General features: G+C 45.7%; 1 protein-coding gene across 8 annotated transcripts in view; it reads left to right on the plus strand.

The window, feature by feature from the left end:
* Positions 1-17,918, plus strand: part of LOC135032268 (CYFIP-related Rac1 interactor A-like) — a 144,383-nt gene that overhangs the window by 86,207 nt on the left and 40,258 nt on the right. For 2 of the 8 annotated variants that reach the window (XM_063954077.1, XM_063954078.1), the window contains exon 2: positions 16,198-16,277. The exons of 5 other annotated variants lie outside the window; for them this stretch is intronic. In XM_063954077.1, coding sequence (XP_063810147.1) covers positions 16,205-16,277 — 73 coding nt within the window. In that variant the 5' untranslated portion in view covers positions 16,198-16,204. Of the gene's footprint in view, positions 1-15,500; positions 15,654-16,197; positions 16,278-17,918 lie in introns of all 8 variants that reach the window. One more of the 8 variants, XM_063954079.1, reaches the window with a different exon arrangement.

Consider the following 17,918-nt stretch of genomic DNA (forward strand, 5'->3'; position numbering starts at 1 on the left):
TCAACGCTTTTTCAAATCAAGCTTACCAGCTTTGGAGGATATGCAAGCTATGTTACAACAGGCTATCCGGAAATTGGTCCAGTCCAACGTCATTGTTCCAGTACCTCTACTGCAACGCGGCAATGGGTTTTACTCAAACCTGATTGTGGAGCCGAAGCCAGACGGTTCGGTCAGACCCATTCTGAATCTGAAATCCTTGAATCATTATTTAAAGGTGTCCACGTTTAAGATGAAGTCCCTGCGTGCAGTGATTGCGGGCCTGGAAGGAAAGAAATTTATGGTCTCCTTGGATATCAAGGACACCTATCTCCATATTCCAATTTGGCCTCCTCATCAGGCGTACCTGTGGTTTGCCCTGCTGGACGATCACTTCCAATTCCAGGCACTACCCTTCGGCCTATCAACAGCCCTGACGGTATTCACGAAGGTGATGGCGGAGATGCTTCAGCTCCGGATCCAAGGGATCAATGTGGTGCCTTATCTAGATGATCTTCTGATAAAGGCAAGATCCAGGGAACTTTTGTTGCTCCAAATAGACCGCATCATACGTCTTCTGTCCGACCATGGGTGGATCCTCAACTTACAGAAGTCCCACCTGGAGCCAACTCAGCGGCTCCTGTTCCTGGGGATGTTGCTGGATACTGTGGCACAGAAGGTGTTTCTACCAGAGGACAAAGCGAAAACTCTTCAGAGATGGTCCGCCTGGTGCTCCGCCCTACTCGGGTGTCCGTACATCTCTGCATAAGGTTGTTGGGGGAAGATGGTTGCCTCCTACGAGGCAATCCAGTATTGGAGGTTCCATGCCAGAATGTTTCAGTTGTGATCCGGACCACTTGCTCAGGAGATCCATCTCCAGATGCACCGGATGATGCAGCTGTCACCTCAGGCCAGGATTTCCCTCCTGTGGCTTCAGTCCTCCAATCTCTTAGAGGGCAGGGGTTTCGGGATTCAGGATTGGACCCTCCTCATGACGGATGCGAGTCTGCGAGGATGGGGAGCTGTCACCCAAGGGTCGCAGTTCCAGGGCAGGTGGTCATCCCACGAAAGCCTCCTTACAATCAACATTCTGGAACTTCGGGCGATCTACAATGCTCTGCTTCAGGCATCTCCTCTGCTCAAGGATCAAGCGATCCTGTTACAGTCGGACAACGCCACGGTGGTGGCGTATATCAATCGACAAGGAGGGACAAAAAGCAGAGCCTGCATGTGAGAGTTGTCAAAGATACTCCTTTGGGCAGAAAGATATGCAAGAGCCATGTCAGCAATTTTCATTCGGGGTGTGGGCAACTGGGAGGTGGACTTCCTGAGTCGTCACGCTCTCCACCCGGGGGCAGTGGGGGCTTCACCATCTGGCTGGTGTTCCAGCAGATCATTGACCGGTGGGGTTGCCCACAAATAGACATGATGTCTTCTTGTCTCAACAAGAAACTTCCCTGGTATTCCTCATGGACCAGGGACCCTCAGACGAGGGCAGTGGATGCACTGGCGTTGCCTTGGCCGTATCGGCTAGTATACCGGTTTCCTCCGATCCCATTGCTCCCAAGGATGCTAAAGCGGGTCAGGAATCAAGGTGTCCAGGCAATTCTAATTGCTCTGGATTGGCCTCTGAGGACATGGTACGCGGATCTTCTGGACATGTCCGTCGAAGACCCTTGGCCTCTACCACTCCGAAGAGATCTTCTCCAACAAGGACCATTTGTCTACCTGGACTTACGGCGTCTTCGTTTGACGGCATGGAGGTTGAGCGGAACATCCTAGCTCACAAGGGCCTTTCCTAGAAGGTTATTGCAACCATGGTTCAGGCCAGGAAACCTGTGACGTCAAAACACTATCATCATATCTGGAGGAGATATGTCTCTTGGTGCGAGGAACGCTCGTATCCGCCTGCAGAGTTTCACTTGGGACGTTTCCTACGTTTTCTGCAGGCTTTTGTGGATAAGGGCTTACGTCTGGGTTCCATTAACGTCCAGATTTCATCTCTCTCCATTTTCTTTCAGAAGAAATTGGCAGTGTTGCCAGAAGTTCAGACCTTCTTGCAAGGGGTACTCCACAACCTCCCTTTATTACGGCACCCTGGGATTTGGATGTGGTGTTCAAATTTCTAGCTCTTGTGGAAGACGGTGATGATACTGGCCCTGGCTTCTGCTCGACGTGTTTCAGAATTAGGGGCCTTATCATATAAAAGTCCATACTTGGTCTTTTACGAGGACAGAGCGGAGCTCCGGACTAGACAGCAGTTCCTGCCGAAGGTTGTCTCCACGTTTCATCTGAATCAACCTATCATGGTTCCGTTCAGTTCAGATGCTTCTGCTCCTCCGGAGGCATTGGATGCTGTGCGTGCCTTGAAGATCTAGGTCAAGCGTACAGCTTGGGTCAGAAAAACGGATTCCTTGTTCGTGCTCTATGATGCACAGAAGATGGGTTGCCCTGCTTCAAAGCAGTCCATTGCTCATTGGATTAGGCTTACTATCCAACAGGCCTATGTGTCGGCAGCCTTACCTGTTCCTAAGTCTCTAAAGGCCAACTCTACTAGATCAGTGGGCTCTTCCTGGGCGGCTGCCCGTGGAGTCTCGGTCTTGCAACTATGCCGAGCTGCTACCTGGTCGGGGAAGGACACATTTGTGAAATTCTACAAAATTTGATACCCTGGCCAAAGAAGACACCCAGTTTGAGCAAACGGTGCTGCAGCAGTCTCCGCACGTTCCCGCATGTTCTGGAAGCTTTGGGACGTCCCCATCATACTAGTTTCCCCTTATGGATCCTAGAGAAAATAGGATTTTAATACCTACTGGTAAATACTTTTCTCGTAGTCCATAAGGGATATTGTGCGCCCGCCTCTGTGCGTTGACTTTTCAGCAGGTTCTTGTTCTATAGTTACCTGTTCAGCTGTTGCCGTTGCTGATTGTTATATGTTAGTGGTGTGCTGGTGTGTGAATCTCACCATCCTTTGTTGTATTATTCCTTCTCTCATATATGTCCTTTCTCCTTCGGGCACGTTTTTACCTGTAACTGCCTGTAGGAGGAGGCATAGAGGAGAGGAGCCAGCACACCCAATTGAAGAAATTTAAAGTGCACTGGCTCCTTTGGACCCCGTCTATACCCTATCGTACTAGTTTCCCCCAATATCCATTATGGACTATGAGAAAAGGATTTACCGGTAGGTATTAAAATACTATTTTTATCTGTCTAGAGCAAGTTAGAAAATAAAAGCATGTATGTTTGGTTACTATGCTGGACATAAATGCTGCCAACTGGGTATGATTTATTTTTACTTTTCTAGGCAGTACCTCTGCTTGATTTCTTTGAGCAGTCTGTATTATATGATATTTATGGTCACGGCTCTGGTCTAAGCTCAGCTATGTAGCACTGAAATCTCCTAAATTCCAATCTGCCAATAACATCAAACACTTTATCTGTAAACTTCAGTTAGAGTCATAAAACTTTTCTCAGTAGCTGGTTTTATCATCATTTTATTTGCTACTCTTGTTGGATCAAAAGAAGCTTCAATAAGTAATCCTCCCAACAACCTTAACCCTACTGTACTAAACAGATTATTTTCTGTCACACAAAGCTACCCCATTTAATCAACAATCTAGATTTCTTAATGGAGTGACTCAAAACCTTGAGGTGCAACTCCTTAATCCAAGATATCAAAGAATGTTGCTTTCTTTGCAGCATTATTAAAGTTCAAAATACTTTACAAGGCAAATAGCATGCAGTACAAATGTAGATATACGTGTGTGTGTGTGTGTGTGTGTGTGTGTGTGTGTGTGTGTGTGTGTGTGTGTGTGTGTGTGTGTGTGTGTGTGGCCTCACAGAGAATGAAAACCATGTGAGCCACACCCCATGTATTTGTCATGCTGGGGGCTTACTCAGCGCTCCTGGGGCAGCTGGACAGCCCCCAGCCTCTCCCAGAGCCGACAGTGTTTGTGGATGACAACATTCATTATCTGCTGCTCTGCAGTGGTGTTAGTGTCCCCCCAACCTCACCCTGCCCATGGGACACTGTGGCCCATGGGTGGGACAGCAGGACAGTCCCAGAAAAACAGAACTGTCCCACTGAAATTGAGACAGTTGTGAGGTAAGCTAGATGGATGGATAGATATACGGACAGACAGACAGACTTCCAAATTCTGCACTCAGTTGCTCGCATTGATAACTGTGGTGGGTGATCTCCAAATGATCAGCAATAATTGTTGGTCATACAATGCAGTGTATACAAGGGCGGCTCTCCAGTCCAATAATGCCAATACATTACAACATACAGACTGTCCAGGAGTTGGCGGATGCTTTAGTCCAGGTCTGGGAGGAGATCCCTCAGGAGACCATCCGCCACCTCATCAGGAGCATGCCCAGGCGTTGTAGGGAGGTCATACAGGCACGAGGAGGCCACAGACACTACTGAGCCTCATTTTGACTTCTTTTAAGGATATTACATCAAAGTTGGATCAGCCTGTAGTGTGTTTTTCCACTTTAATTTTGAGGGTGACTCCAAATCCAGAACTCCATGGGTTAATAAATTTGATTTCCATTGATAATTTATGTGTGATTTTGTTGTCAGCACATTCAACTATGTAAAGAACAAAGTATTTAATAAGAATATTTCATTCATTCAGATCTAGGATGTGTTATTTTAGTGTTCCCTTTATTTTTTTTGAGCAGTATATATATATATATATATATATATATATATATATATGCAAAGGTAGTAAGGGGAGCACTCAATGGCAACAATTGACAGTTCTCATAAAGTCCTTTTTAGGATCTTCTTTCAAGATGGAGGTCAGACGGAACTTCAATATTTTTACTGTTGATTCTGGTTTTGGAATAGACCCTCATACCAAAATCAACCAAAATGATGACACTTGTTAGTCCGATCTGTTTCAGATAATTTATTAAAATGTTTTTGTTTAAAATTGATTGAAACTCTTACATTAAATCAATGTTGACATTCATGGGTCAGAAGGTACGTATGGGACTTGCTGTCCTCCCCAGCCTAGGAGGAGCTCCTTGGACAGCTTGTCCAACCACTAATGTCTGAGATTGTTCACTAAACGCATTTCATCTAAAAATACTTCATATGGGGTGTTTTCTAAGTGAAAATGTCACAGGGAGCCAGGACTGGACTATACAGCGGATAGCCAAACTCCTGGATGCTTTCATAGGTCAGAAAAATCCTCCACTTTCCTGGACTTGGAGGCAGGTGCATTTTCGTGATGGAGAAGGACAGCATGAGCGCGAGTTCTTGGTTTCCAGCACTTTCTGCAGGCATTGGTTGGCATACCAGTCCCCAGTGATGTAGCGCTGTTGCACGAGTATGATAGTACGGTAGCTACAGGACCAATTTTAGACGCAAAAACAGCCGCCATCTGCTTGGCCACACTGCACTCATGTCGGAATGCCTCCATCTGGCTGACTGTTGCTTGGTCTCGGAGTCGAAACTATACATCCAGGATTCATCACCACTGATGATCTCCCAGACAGAATTTGAGAGACCACCATCAAACATTGGCTAGCATGTTTTGGCACCGAATTATCCAAGACTCTTTCTTGCCTCAAAGCAGCTGATGGGGCACCCAGCTTGCAGAAACCTTGCTCAGGCCAAGCTTTTCATAGAGTATCAAGTGGATGGACCCTGATGAAATGCCTATCTCCTTCTCTAACTGGGCCACAGTTACCATCGCATCCACCTCAACTATGGCCCGCATGGCAGCAATGTTGTACTTCCTGATGGCTGTCACAGGTCGGCCACAGCCCTCATCTTCCAGGAACCGTCTCCTGTACTGAAATTCTACAAACCACTCAAACACAGTGGTTCAGTACAGTGCTTCCTCCCCAAAAGTAGCTTGCAGCCGTTCACATCTTTCCTGCTGTTGCAGAATACTCTTGTAGTTGTAGAAGATCATGGCTCTCCAGTAGCCTCTGTTGAGCTCCATAACGAGTTTGTGAAGGAAGTGAACATGCTGACTTCTTCTGGGTGCAGTGTTGCTTATATACGGTCCTGTGCCTTGACATTTCACAAGAAGTTTAGTCAGAGATTACAGTTCACAACCAGTCATATACACACACACATATACATTACATATAAATATATATATTTATGGGGCGTGGCCTAGCGTCAGAGCTGATCGGCAGCAAACTCAGGGAGCTCCCTCTACTCACCCCTTAAAGTGTGGGAATCCCTCTTTCAGGACGCCTCTACATTACCCCTGCCATTGCCCACGGCAGTAGCAAGCCCACGGCAATCGTCCCGAGTCGCGGGACGGCCTGTGAGAGCTCTCCTGATCCGCGGCCTACTCCTGAACCGGAAGCCGGGGACTAGATTTTTCACTCCTGCCCGGCGACGAGCTCCGTGGCCAGATCGCGGACGCGACGGCGGAAGCGGGAGCCCGGGGAGCCGTGTGGTAGCGGTAATTAGCTGCCCCTGCACCCCTCCTTGGTCCTCTCCCTCATGCCCCTCGTCTCCACAGGATATTGCCCCTGTTCCTCCACTGTTTCCCTGGCCAGGAGGCAAGAGAAGGCGGCCATCTTTGGACTGCAGCGCTTACTGATCTCCAGGCACACTGCTGCTGGGCTGCTGCATATGCTGTGTCTCTGCATTCAACACATTAAATGGCTGGTTCCCATTCCAAGGCTGCCTGCAAGCTCCCCCACTGCTAGTGGACCTCAAAGGCAAACAGAGCTGCCTTACCCCAGCCACCCGGAGGATTGAGCTGAAAACTGCGTCCCCGGCACTCCACACTGACCAGCGGCCATCTTACCTCCACTGCTGCAGGCTGCTCTCAGAAGACCTGAGACGGAGGGAGACGGGAGCTGCACTGTCACTGTTGCGGATCGTCGACTGTGCGGTGAGGAACTCTCCCCTCCTAACTCCCTGTGACCTGAACACCTTCTCCCGCTGCCTGCAGACCCGCGGGGCCATTGGTTCCCTAGCTATGTGCCTGCCTACCTGATGTTGCCCTAAGGCCACGTGGGGGCTTTTGCACGGTGACGACCCACATGCTGCATTCTGCCGAGGATATGTGAAAGTGTAATTCTATATTGCTTTATTTGAAGACCGATCTCATGGTGAGAGGGATTAAGAAAAATAAGGCCAAGACCAAGCCGGACGCGACCCCATCCCCTGCGACCCGACATTCGTCGGACCTACGTCAATTCTTATCTACTCCAACCTCAATCCCCGCCACTTCCCCAACTGTCCCGACCTCCCCGAATCTGCACGGTCCGGTGGACGACATGACATCCCCCGGGACTCCGTTGCCTCCACAGGCCCCCTCTCTGTCTGCGGAGATAAGCGAGATATTATCTCATGTAAGGTCACTCCCCACGAAGCAAGACTTCTCAGCCTTGGAGACTCGCTTACTTACCACCATCACTCAGGAAGTGACAGCGCTCCGACAAGATATGTCCCAAATTGCGACTCGTGTTGATGTCCTGGAACGCCATGAATCGTCTACTGTGGATTCTCTGACTAAATTTCGGGAGGTGCTATCTCACCAACGGGACGATATTTCTTTTCTAAAATCACGCATTGAGGATATGGATAATCGCGTCCGGCGAAATAATATCAGAGTCAGGGGCTTACCTGAGAGTGTCCAACAGGCTGACCTGACAACCGCCTTATCTACGATATTCGGAGAACTTATTGACCTGGATCCGAACAAGGACATTATATTTGATAGAGCTCACCGAGCCCTCCGTCCTCGTAGCTTACCCTCCGATAGACCACGAGACGTGATTTGCAGGCTCCATTATTATGTCCAAAAAGAGGAAATAATGAGGTCGGCCCGTCAGCTGGACAGCATTGACTTTCAAGGGGACAAGATTCAGATATTTCCTGACCTCGCCTGGTCGACCTTACAACAACGTCGAGCCTTGAAACCTCTTACAGACTCTCTCAGGAAACTCGAGCTGAAATACAGATGGGGCTTCCCTTTCTCCCTCCAGGTTTCTCATGGTGGCAAAGTCGCGAGTCTCTCTAGACCTTCGGATTCACAGGCCTTCTTCACGATCTTAGGAATTCCTCCGGTACCGTTACCAGATTGGGACGCTTTTCACCACCTACCGGAATTGCCTGTTGTGCTCTCTCCAGACGACGCGTGGCAACAAGTTCGTTCCCCACGGATGCGGGGAGCTACTCCTGGTCCACGTTCTTCAGAGCCTCCCTGAATGAGAAGTCTCGTCCCGAGTGGACGTAAACTTACTTGCTACCCATGCTATACACTGAGTTTTTGTTGTTGTTGTTTTTTCCTAAATAGTGCTATGTGTTGCTCACACGTGAGATCGGTTTTTGTAACTTAGTAATAGTACACAGTTGCTATGGTTTCATAGATAAGCGATGTGGTATCGTCGACATGTTATTTTGGTCTATTTCTATACCGAATTCATTATCTTGTTGTCGATACTCACATACACAATTGACCAGCCTTCATGAAACCTGGTTTGATAGTTTAAGGATTATATGTACACTTTTATATAAGCTTTTATATTTTTATTTTTGTTTCACTTATGCCTTTGTGCACACCTCGGTAATATCACACATTTGTTTAGATTATATCTTGTGGATGGTCACTGTCCTGGGCCCCCCGTAGGACCCCCACTATGCTGCATCCCCTGTCTCTTTGGACTGGGAGTCGGCAGGATTCCGCTCCTGTCCTTTTTGCAGCAGTCCTTTTTGTAGTATTATCATCTCTGTTTATTGTCAAAGTACTTTACGGCGTGGTTTCCCACGCTGCATCTTTTTTTTCTTCTTTTCTCTTCTTTCCCTTTTTTCCTATTTCCTTCCCTTGCTGCTCTTCCTTTCCCTCCCCCAGTGTCTGCCGTAGGGAAGACTATTGTGAAGCAATTAGATCCGCCTGATAATGGGGGTGAATGATCTACATGTAACTACCCTTAACGTCAAAGGGTTGAATGTTCCTGAGAAAAGGTCTAAACTTCTTAAATGGCTTAGAGATGAGAAAGTTGACGTTGCTTTTATTCAGGAAACACATTTCAAGATGGGACACGTGCCGTCCCTAAAATGTCACTATTATCCTCATGTTTTCCTGTCTAATAACTCTGCTGGTAAGACATTGGGCGTAGCCATATTACTGGCTCGCCACCTGCCTGTTCTTAATGTGGCCTCCCATAGAATAGCTGAGGGTAGGGGGTTGCTGGTGAAATGCGACATACATGGTCAACCTTTCTCTTTCCTGAACATATACGCTCCTAACGCTAAACAACCTTCCTTTATATCCTCAGTTCTAGATAACGTGGAACCTCTCTTGGAGGGGGTGGTGGTGATGGGAGGTGATCTAAATTGGACCCTAGATCCCCGCCAGGACAATTCTAAAAAGATCTCCTGCAGGCCGGAGAAGGAGCATAGGGGAGTGAGACGCGCCCTGCTCGACCACCAGCTGATTGACACATGGAGACTGACACATCCTACTGAGATAGATTACTCCTTTTTCTCACACCCACATCAGACATATTCCAGAATTGATTACTTGTTTCTGAGCCACCGGCACTTACACCTCCTTTCTGATGCCTCTATAGGACAGATTGTGTGGTCAGATCATGCCCCAGTTAACCTCACTTTACGCTTGCCTCCCAATACACATCGCCAATGGTCCTGGCGTTTTAATGACACTTTTCTGCAGGACGTAGACTGTAGGTCCCGAATCGATAACGCTTTAGATTCTTATATTTGTACCAATGACTTAGATGATATTTCCAAAGTCTCAGTCTGGGAAGCTCACAAATGTGTCATTAGGGGGGTTTGTGTTCAGATAGGATCCTTCCACAAAAAGCAGAGGGAGAAACTTAGGGGTGATTTATTGTCTAAAATACAATCTCTCGAGCTCCTACACAAAAAATCCCAAACCTCACAACATTATGCCGATCTCGAAGCTGCTAGGGCAGATCTGAATAAGTTACTCTCTGATAGAGTCAAGTTTTCTTATCGGAAGTGCCGTAGCAGATACTATCAATGGGGCAATAAACCTGGGAAATTACTAGCCAAAGCACTTAGAGAACAACGTGCTCTTACTTTTATTCACACGATTAAAAATAGCCACGGCCAATCCCAACACCAGACACCCCACATCGCTAGGGTCTTTAGGGCATATTATTCCACTCTGTATAACCTCTCCGGCCCGATAAGTTGTCCCATCAAACAGCTATAGCTGACTACTTACGGGCCTTAGACTTCCCCACGCTATCCACAAAAGAAGTAGAAGATCTAGACGCCCCGTTTTCTACTGAGGAGGTTAAGAAAGCTATTGAATCCTCCCCCAACGGCAAGAGCCCCGGTCCCGATGGATATACCACTGCCTATTACAAAGCTTTTAAAGAGAAATTAGTCCCTATACTCACGAGAGCCTTTAATACCATATCAGAACAATCGCCTTTCTCCCCACAATCTCTTGAAGCCCATATTGCAGTTCTACCCAAGGAGGGTAAAGACCCCAGTCTTTGCTCCAGTTACCGGCCAATCTCACTATTAAATATAGACATAAAATTTTTTGCCAAACTGATTGCAAACCGCCTTAAACTATTATTACCTGGTCTGATACATGGTGATCAAGCTGGATTTGTTTTAGGCCGAGAAGCTAGGGATAATACCTCTAAAGTGCTCAACATGATTCACTATGCCGGCCAGCTTTCATCCCTATCAATCATACTGTCGACCGATGCTGAAAAAGCATTTGACAGAGTGGACTGGGACTTTCTGGCTGGTATACTGAAGCATCTGGGACTCGGTAACGCCTGTCTTCACAGAATTTTATCTCTTTATACCTCCCCGTCCGCCAAAATCAGGATTAATGGCTCCCTTTCTGATTCTTTTCCAATCTCCAATGGCACGTGACAGGGCTGTCCACTATCCCCATTGCTCTTTGTCCTTTGCATGGAAACATTAGCTCGAAGCATTAGGGCGAACCCGAGTATTTCGGGTCTGTTGGTAAAAGGGACTGAATACAAACTGGCATTATATGCCGACGATCTACTCGCTATAATCACAAAACCGGTCACTTCTTTGCCAAACTTGATGGTAGAATTTGATAAGTTTGGAGCCCTCTCTAACTTCAAAATAAATTATTCCAAATCTATTGCCATGAATTTAACTACTCCTTCTGATATAGTAGAGGGCTTGAAACATGCCTTCCATTTTACCTGGCATGATCACAAATTAAAATATCTGGGGGTGTTACTGACCAACGATTTATCCAAATTATTCTCCCTAAATTTTATCCCCCTATTGGCTAGGCTTCGCCTAGACTTCCAGAAATGGAAGAAATTAAGACTGTCTTGGTTCGGCAGGATTAACGTTGTCAAAATGAATGCCCTCCCTAGGATACTATTCTTTCTCCAGACACTTCCGATACACATCCCCCTGCTTTGGCTCCGAGACGTCCAGAATCTTATTCGTGCGTTTGTATGGGGCTGTAAGACACCCAGGTTTAAACACGACATTTTATTTAGGAGAAAACACCAAGGGGGGCAACAACTCCCACATATTCCTAACTACTACCACGCAGTACATTTGAATAGGATTCTGGAATGGACGCGTGCTAAAGACTGCAAACAATGGGTCCTACTAGAGGAGGGCTGTCTCCCACATTATATTGAAATTGCACCTTGGCTTCCTACCCTCCCGAAGGTTTCACACCCCACGGTCTCCCCCACGCTCAAATTATGGGCCACGCTGAGATCCCAGAGCCATATATCCTCCAAATGGTCCCCTCTAACCTCCCTTCTCTATAACTCTGAGTTTGCTCCAGGTCTTCATGGGACAGCTTTCGATCCTTGGGCGGAAGCCGGGATTTTTAGAGTCGGTCAGCTGGTGAGCTTGGGTAGGGTGCGCTCCTTTTCAGATGTTCAGTCTTCTTGGAACCTACATAGTGCTGAGTTTTGGAGGTTCCTGCAGGTTCATCATTTCATATCATCTTCTAAGAACCTCTCTGACATAACTAGGGATCTCACCGGGTTTTAAAGCCTATGCACCTCTACCAGCTCTCCCACACATACTATCTCACAAATCTATGTGCTTATCATGGAAAACTTTTTCCCGCAACCCCCTACCTTTCTGGCTTCCTGGGAGAAGGCACTATCAGGGCTACCTTCGCAGATTAACTGGGAATCCGTATTTAAGAATGCCCAGGCGAGTTCTCTATGCTTATCGACACTAGAGACCCTCTATAAACTTATATATAGGTGGTATAGGACTCCTCGTGTTCTCAATAAAATGTTTCCCTCTCTCTCGAACCTGTGTTGGAGATGCAAAAACGCCCCAGGGAGTTTCATACATATTTGGTGGGATTGCCCTCTTATAACCCCATTTTGGGCAGAGCTATTTAAATGCACCGAACAGATAGTGGGAGATGAGATCCCGAAAGACCCAGGTTTTTGGCTCCTCAATCACACCCCCACAGGAACACACTCCTACAAACATTCCCTGTTGAGACACCTTAGCAACGCAGCAAAAGCGGTTGTTCCACTTCTTTGGAGATCCACCTCACCACCCTCGATTAAATTATGGTTCACAAAGGTCGATTACTTTTTAGATATGGAAGACCTTGTCTCCTTCTCATCCGGGAAAACCGTTAACTTTATAGCTATTTGGTTTCCCTGGTACGACTTTAAGGACACACCTCTGTATCGGTCCTACATGGCGACATAACCCCCCTCATATTCATATTCATATCCATTTTCATATCCATATTCATATTCCGATTACGATGTCTCTATAATATGGCTCAGACCCTTAATTGGTGGAGACCCCTCCCCCCCCCCCCCCCGTCCCCCAAACAACCTGTCCCTACTGTGCAGACTCTCACACCTGACTCTACCCGTCTTAATTTTCCCTCTCTTCTCCTTTTTTCTTCTCCTCTTCTCTCTCTTTTTCCTCTTTCCCATTTTCCTATGCTGTTTTGTTAAAATGTTCCTCATTTATAAGTTCTGATGTTGTAAGCGAAGCAGACAAATTATTTTTCTACTCTGGGCGCTCTATGTGTATTGTACTGACATATATGATATGTGATGTTTTTGTCCCTCCTCCTTTCTTTTTGGAAAAGAATTGCTGTAATGTTTTGTCTGCTGCTTTAATTAATAAAAAACAGTTTACATGAAAAAAAAAATATATATATTTATTGTACAAAGCTTAACACTACATGAGTAAATTAAAACACAAACGTGTTTATGGTAGCGTAAGAGCAACGTTTAACTTTCAGGCAAATTATGGCCCTTTATTCATGCTCTGAATTACTTATAGAGTGCTGTGCACTCTACAATTTATATTTACATACATTTCTGGGACTTTTTTTTTTATATTTGGAGTGCCCCTGTGTGTTAAAAGAACCAATAGAACTATTGCTGTTACAAACAAAAACATTACAGTAATCAAATATTTCCTGACACACATTGACTAACTAGCATCTGCACAAAGAACTACAGAAATATATCTCCTGAAATATAGCTTTTCATGGCAGCACAATAAGTTCTAATTGTTCAATATATAAAAATAATACAAATACACTCACTGGGGTAAATTTACTAAGATTCGTATTTTCCCGTTTGAGGTCAAAGTTCAATCACAAATGACATCGCAAGTGTAAATTTGCAACTTTTTGAATTTATTACGGCTAATTTACTAAGCTGTCGTATTCTGCATTTTCCGTTTTACCGATGTCGATGTCATTCGTTTTTTTTGGCAGTGTTTTACGTGAGTGACTTGTAAAACACTGCCAACTTTAATACAATGAATCTCGGCCGGATCTGAGAGATCCGTACTGGGCTTCATTGTGCACCTTGTAAAAAAAAAAAATGTTTAAACTTTAAAAAAAAATTGCGTGGGGTCCCCCCTCCTAAGCCAAACCAGCCTCGGGCTCTTTGAGCCGGTCCTGGTTGCAAAAATATGGGAAAAAAATTGACAGGGGTTCCCCCATATTTAAGCAACCAGCACCGGGCTCTGCGCCTGGTCCTGGTTCCAAAAATACGGGGGACAAAAAGCGTAGGGGTCCTCCTTATTTTTGAAACCAGCACCGGGCTCCACTAGCTGGACAGATAATGCCACAGCCGGAGGTCACTTTTATACAGCGCCCTGCGGCCGTGGCATTAAATACCCAACTAGTCACCCCTGGCCGGGGTACCCTGGAGGAGTGGGAACCCCTTAAATCAAGGGGTCAGCGGTTGACCGAAAGTAACCTCACCGCTGACCACAAAGTTCCCACCATTGGTTACAATGGAGCGCATAGGCGCTACATTGTAACGCTGCCGTGTGCCGCCTGTCAGACAGTACAGGAGCACACAGCCGATCAGGAGGGTGCCACAACGTGGCGCTCCCTGATTGGCTGAAGAAACCCTCTTAGACATAAGTCAGAGGGGGTTTCTGGCATTCGGGGAAAGGGGTCCCATGTGAAAACATGGGGCCCCTTTCAGTTCGAGGTCGGGTGTCCGTTTTTTTATTTTGACAAGTACGTGGATTACAAATGGATTACAAGCAGAAGAGCCTTCTACCCTGGATTTTGTGAGTATAATTTTTTCAACAGGTACACCATGGATTCTACATGGAGAAGAGGACCGACCCTCGTGTGAACATAAGGTAAGTATGTGTATATGGTGGTGTGGATGTATGTATTAAAGTTATACTTTCAAGGTGTGTGTCTTATGTCTTTATTGGGGTATTTTTTAGTAGTAGTGCTACAGGTACCAGCGGGCCCGGTTTTCCGCCGCATGCTGGTACTTGTGGTTCTCCAAGTACCAGCTTGCGGGGGAGGCTTGCTGGGACTTGTAGTACTGCTACTAAAAACAATATTCAACACTTTCAACAAAGGCTATCAGCCCCCCATCCGCAGCCCTTGGATGGGGGGGGACAGCCTCGGGCTTCACCCCTGGCCCTTGGGTGGCTGGAGGGGGGGGACCCCTTGATTTAAGGGGTTCCCACTCCTCCAGGGTACCCCGGCCAGGGGTGACTAGTTGGGTATTTAATGCCACGGCCGCAGGGCGCTGTATAAAAGTGACCCCCGGCTGTGGCATTATCTGTCCAGCTAGTGGAGCCCGGTGCTGGTTTCAAAAATACGGGGGACCCCTACGCTTTTTGTCCCCCGTATTTTTGGAACCAGGACCAGGCGCAGAGCCCGGTGCTGGTTGCTTAAATATGGGGGAACCCCTGTCAATTTTTTTCCCATATTTTTGCAACCAGGACCGTCTCAAAAAGCCAGAGGCTGGTTTGGCTTAGGAGGGGGGACCCCATGCATTTTTTTTTAACAAATTCAAACATTTCCCACCCCTTCCCACTGAAAAACATGCACGGATCTCATGGATCCGTGCATGCCTATCCAATCACGGTAAAAAAAAGCAGGTCTGTTTTTTTTTAGCACTTTTTCACGAACTGTATTTCAGCACGGCAGTGTTTGGCTATTGTCAGCAGTGTTTGTGATTTGCACTTTTTAGTAAATTCCCGATTTCTACCAAATTGCAGGCGTATTTGACCGATGGTGTATTGATTCGTGATTTTTTCCTAGGACTTCAAAAATATTACGAATGCCCTCATCACTGCCGTGATTTTTGTTTAGTAAATTACCGAGATGACACTTTGAAGAAAAAACGGCATCTCGGTCAAAATCGGGAGCTTAGTAAATATACCCCACTATCTGAAAAGTATTACCCAACAAAAGGTAAGCAAACAACCAGGCTTAAAGGGGCCCATACTTCAAGCAGGTATTGGGGCAGTTCCCCATTCTGTCAATGCCTGGGTCAAGGGATTAGGGGAATCCAGCATGTTGGACAATCCCGATTCACCGATTACGACCAAAAAATTATTGGGGTCGGTGAGTCAGGATTTTTAACATGTTGCTTTTTGCAGATTCTCGTTGGATCGCAGATCATTGCTTCCCGACGATTGGCAGATCGGACCAGCAGAACGGTATATTTGGGCCATAGATGCACAGTCGCATATCTCTGAATATTGCAATGCGTTCTACAAATATCACAATACACTATGCCATGTTACCCAATAATTAATAACTGTATCACAAGAGATGAGAGGTCAAGTGAAGCAGCAGAAAGAAATGTTGAAGACCCAGGCTCTCTTTGTAATTACACAGTTTCTAAAAGAGCAAAAGTAGTATTGCAATGTTAGTGTGGCGGGACAGCACCTTCCCCTACTTATCACACTGTTTTCCCCCATCATTCCCTCCTTTTTGTCTTTTTTTTTTCCAGGTGTCAGATGGGGAACCTTCTAAAAGTCTTGTCTTATAACGACCTAGAACAGTGTCCCACTTTTTTCCTTGACTTTGAACGTGAGATCATTTTAATTTTTCCATGTTTTTTTTTTTATTATTTTCATTATATTTTTTGTTTGTTTTATTTTGTGTCATCATAGAGCACTGCATTTTCTATTAGGATGATTAATTTCATAATGTTGCATCAATAGTCCCATGTTGCACTCTAACACAGGTTACAGATAAAAAGCAGGGTTTCACGAATGGCACTACTAGATTATTTTTATTTATTTATTTATTTTTAAAAATTTAACATGTCATTATTTTTTGTGTGGAATTTAGTTGTTTTTTTCTAACTTGTTAGTGACAGATAAAGAAGTTTGCAAAATGAAACCTCCACAGAGGGAAATAACAGAAGGGGGTCATTAACAGCTTGTAAATACAAAACAATTAATTGCATTTAACTTGCATACTGTTATTAAGCAACTATGGTTAGTAAGGAGACAAATGTGTGTATTAAGATGGTCACATATATTATAATTCCAACACTCTGTGTCACTGAGGTCGTAAAATGACCTCACACAGTCTTATCATCCAATAGCCTAATGCAGACCTGATCGCTGTGCTGCAAACTACACTCTCCTGCGATCAGATAGTTGCTGCCCAGGGGGAGTGAAAATTTGCCCGGTGCAATTGTGCGATTGCATGTGTACACTGTGCGAAAATTCCCCTCAGTCAGTGGACAGCTGCAAAACCGTTCCTATCACACTCACCATCTAATGTTTTTCCCATTCTGTGCAGTGTGTGTGTAGCTCAATACTTACTCCTCCAGTGCGAAAGAATTAGGGTGATCAGGTGTGGAGCTGACGTCACACACCCGCCCTGAAAGCTTGGGAACGTCTGCGTTTTTCCTGACGCTCCCAGAAAACGGTCAGTTACCACCCATAAACGTCCTCTTCCTGTCAATCACCTTGCGAACAGCCATGCGCTCGAAATTTTTGCACCATCGTGTCGGTGTTTGGCGACATGCGTGCACATTGCGGTGCATACGCATGCACAGTAGTTTGGAAAACGCACAGCAGCGATCAGGACTGAATCGGGCCCCATTTCACCAAGATATCCAATAATAATCCTTTTTGATATATTAATTGGATCAATCAATATTGATCATCATGATCATTCTGGGGTCACACAACACATTTGTTGACTATAATAAGTTAAAGATTAATCCAGGAACCTTAAAAGCATTAAAAGTCAATTTTATTAAGCTTTATTAATACATATAATATAAAATCCCTTATACCAATCGTTCTCAAACTGTGGGGCAGATGTATTAACCTGGAGAAGGCATAAGGAAGTGATAAACCAGTGATATGTGCAAGGTGATAAAGGCACCAGCCAATCAGCTCCAATATGTAAATTAACAGTTAGGATCTGATTGGCTGGTGCCTTTATCACCTTGCACATATCACTGGTTTATCACTTCCTTATGCCTTCTCAGGTTAATACATCTGCCCCACATGTGCCTAGTCACCCTGGGGTGCCTCAGGGCACTTGCAGGGGTGAGTTGGATTGGTTGTCCAGGGCCAATTATTTATTGTCAGTTTAATAGGCAAAACCAGTGCTGGTGGCTGCCAATCATAAAATATGTGGACAAACAGAAGCAAATCCTGTCCCTCACCACACAATTGAACCTAAGGGTGACAAATAAATGCAATG

This window comes from Pseudophryne corroboree, chromosome 2 (assembly GCF_028390025.1).
Source record: "Pseudophryne corroboree isolate aPseCor3 chromosome 2, aPseCor3.hap2, whole genome shotgun sequence".
In the NCBI taxonomy this organism is placed as follows: domain Eukaryota; kingdom Metazoa; phylum Chordata; class Amphibia; order Anura; family Myobatrachidae; genus Pseudophryne; species Pseudophryne corroboree.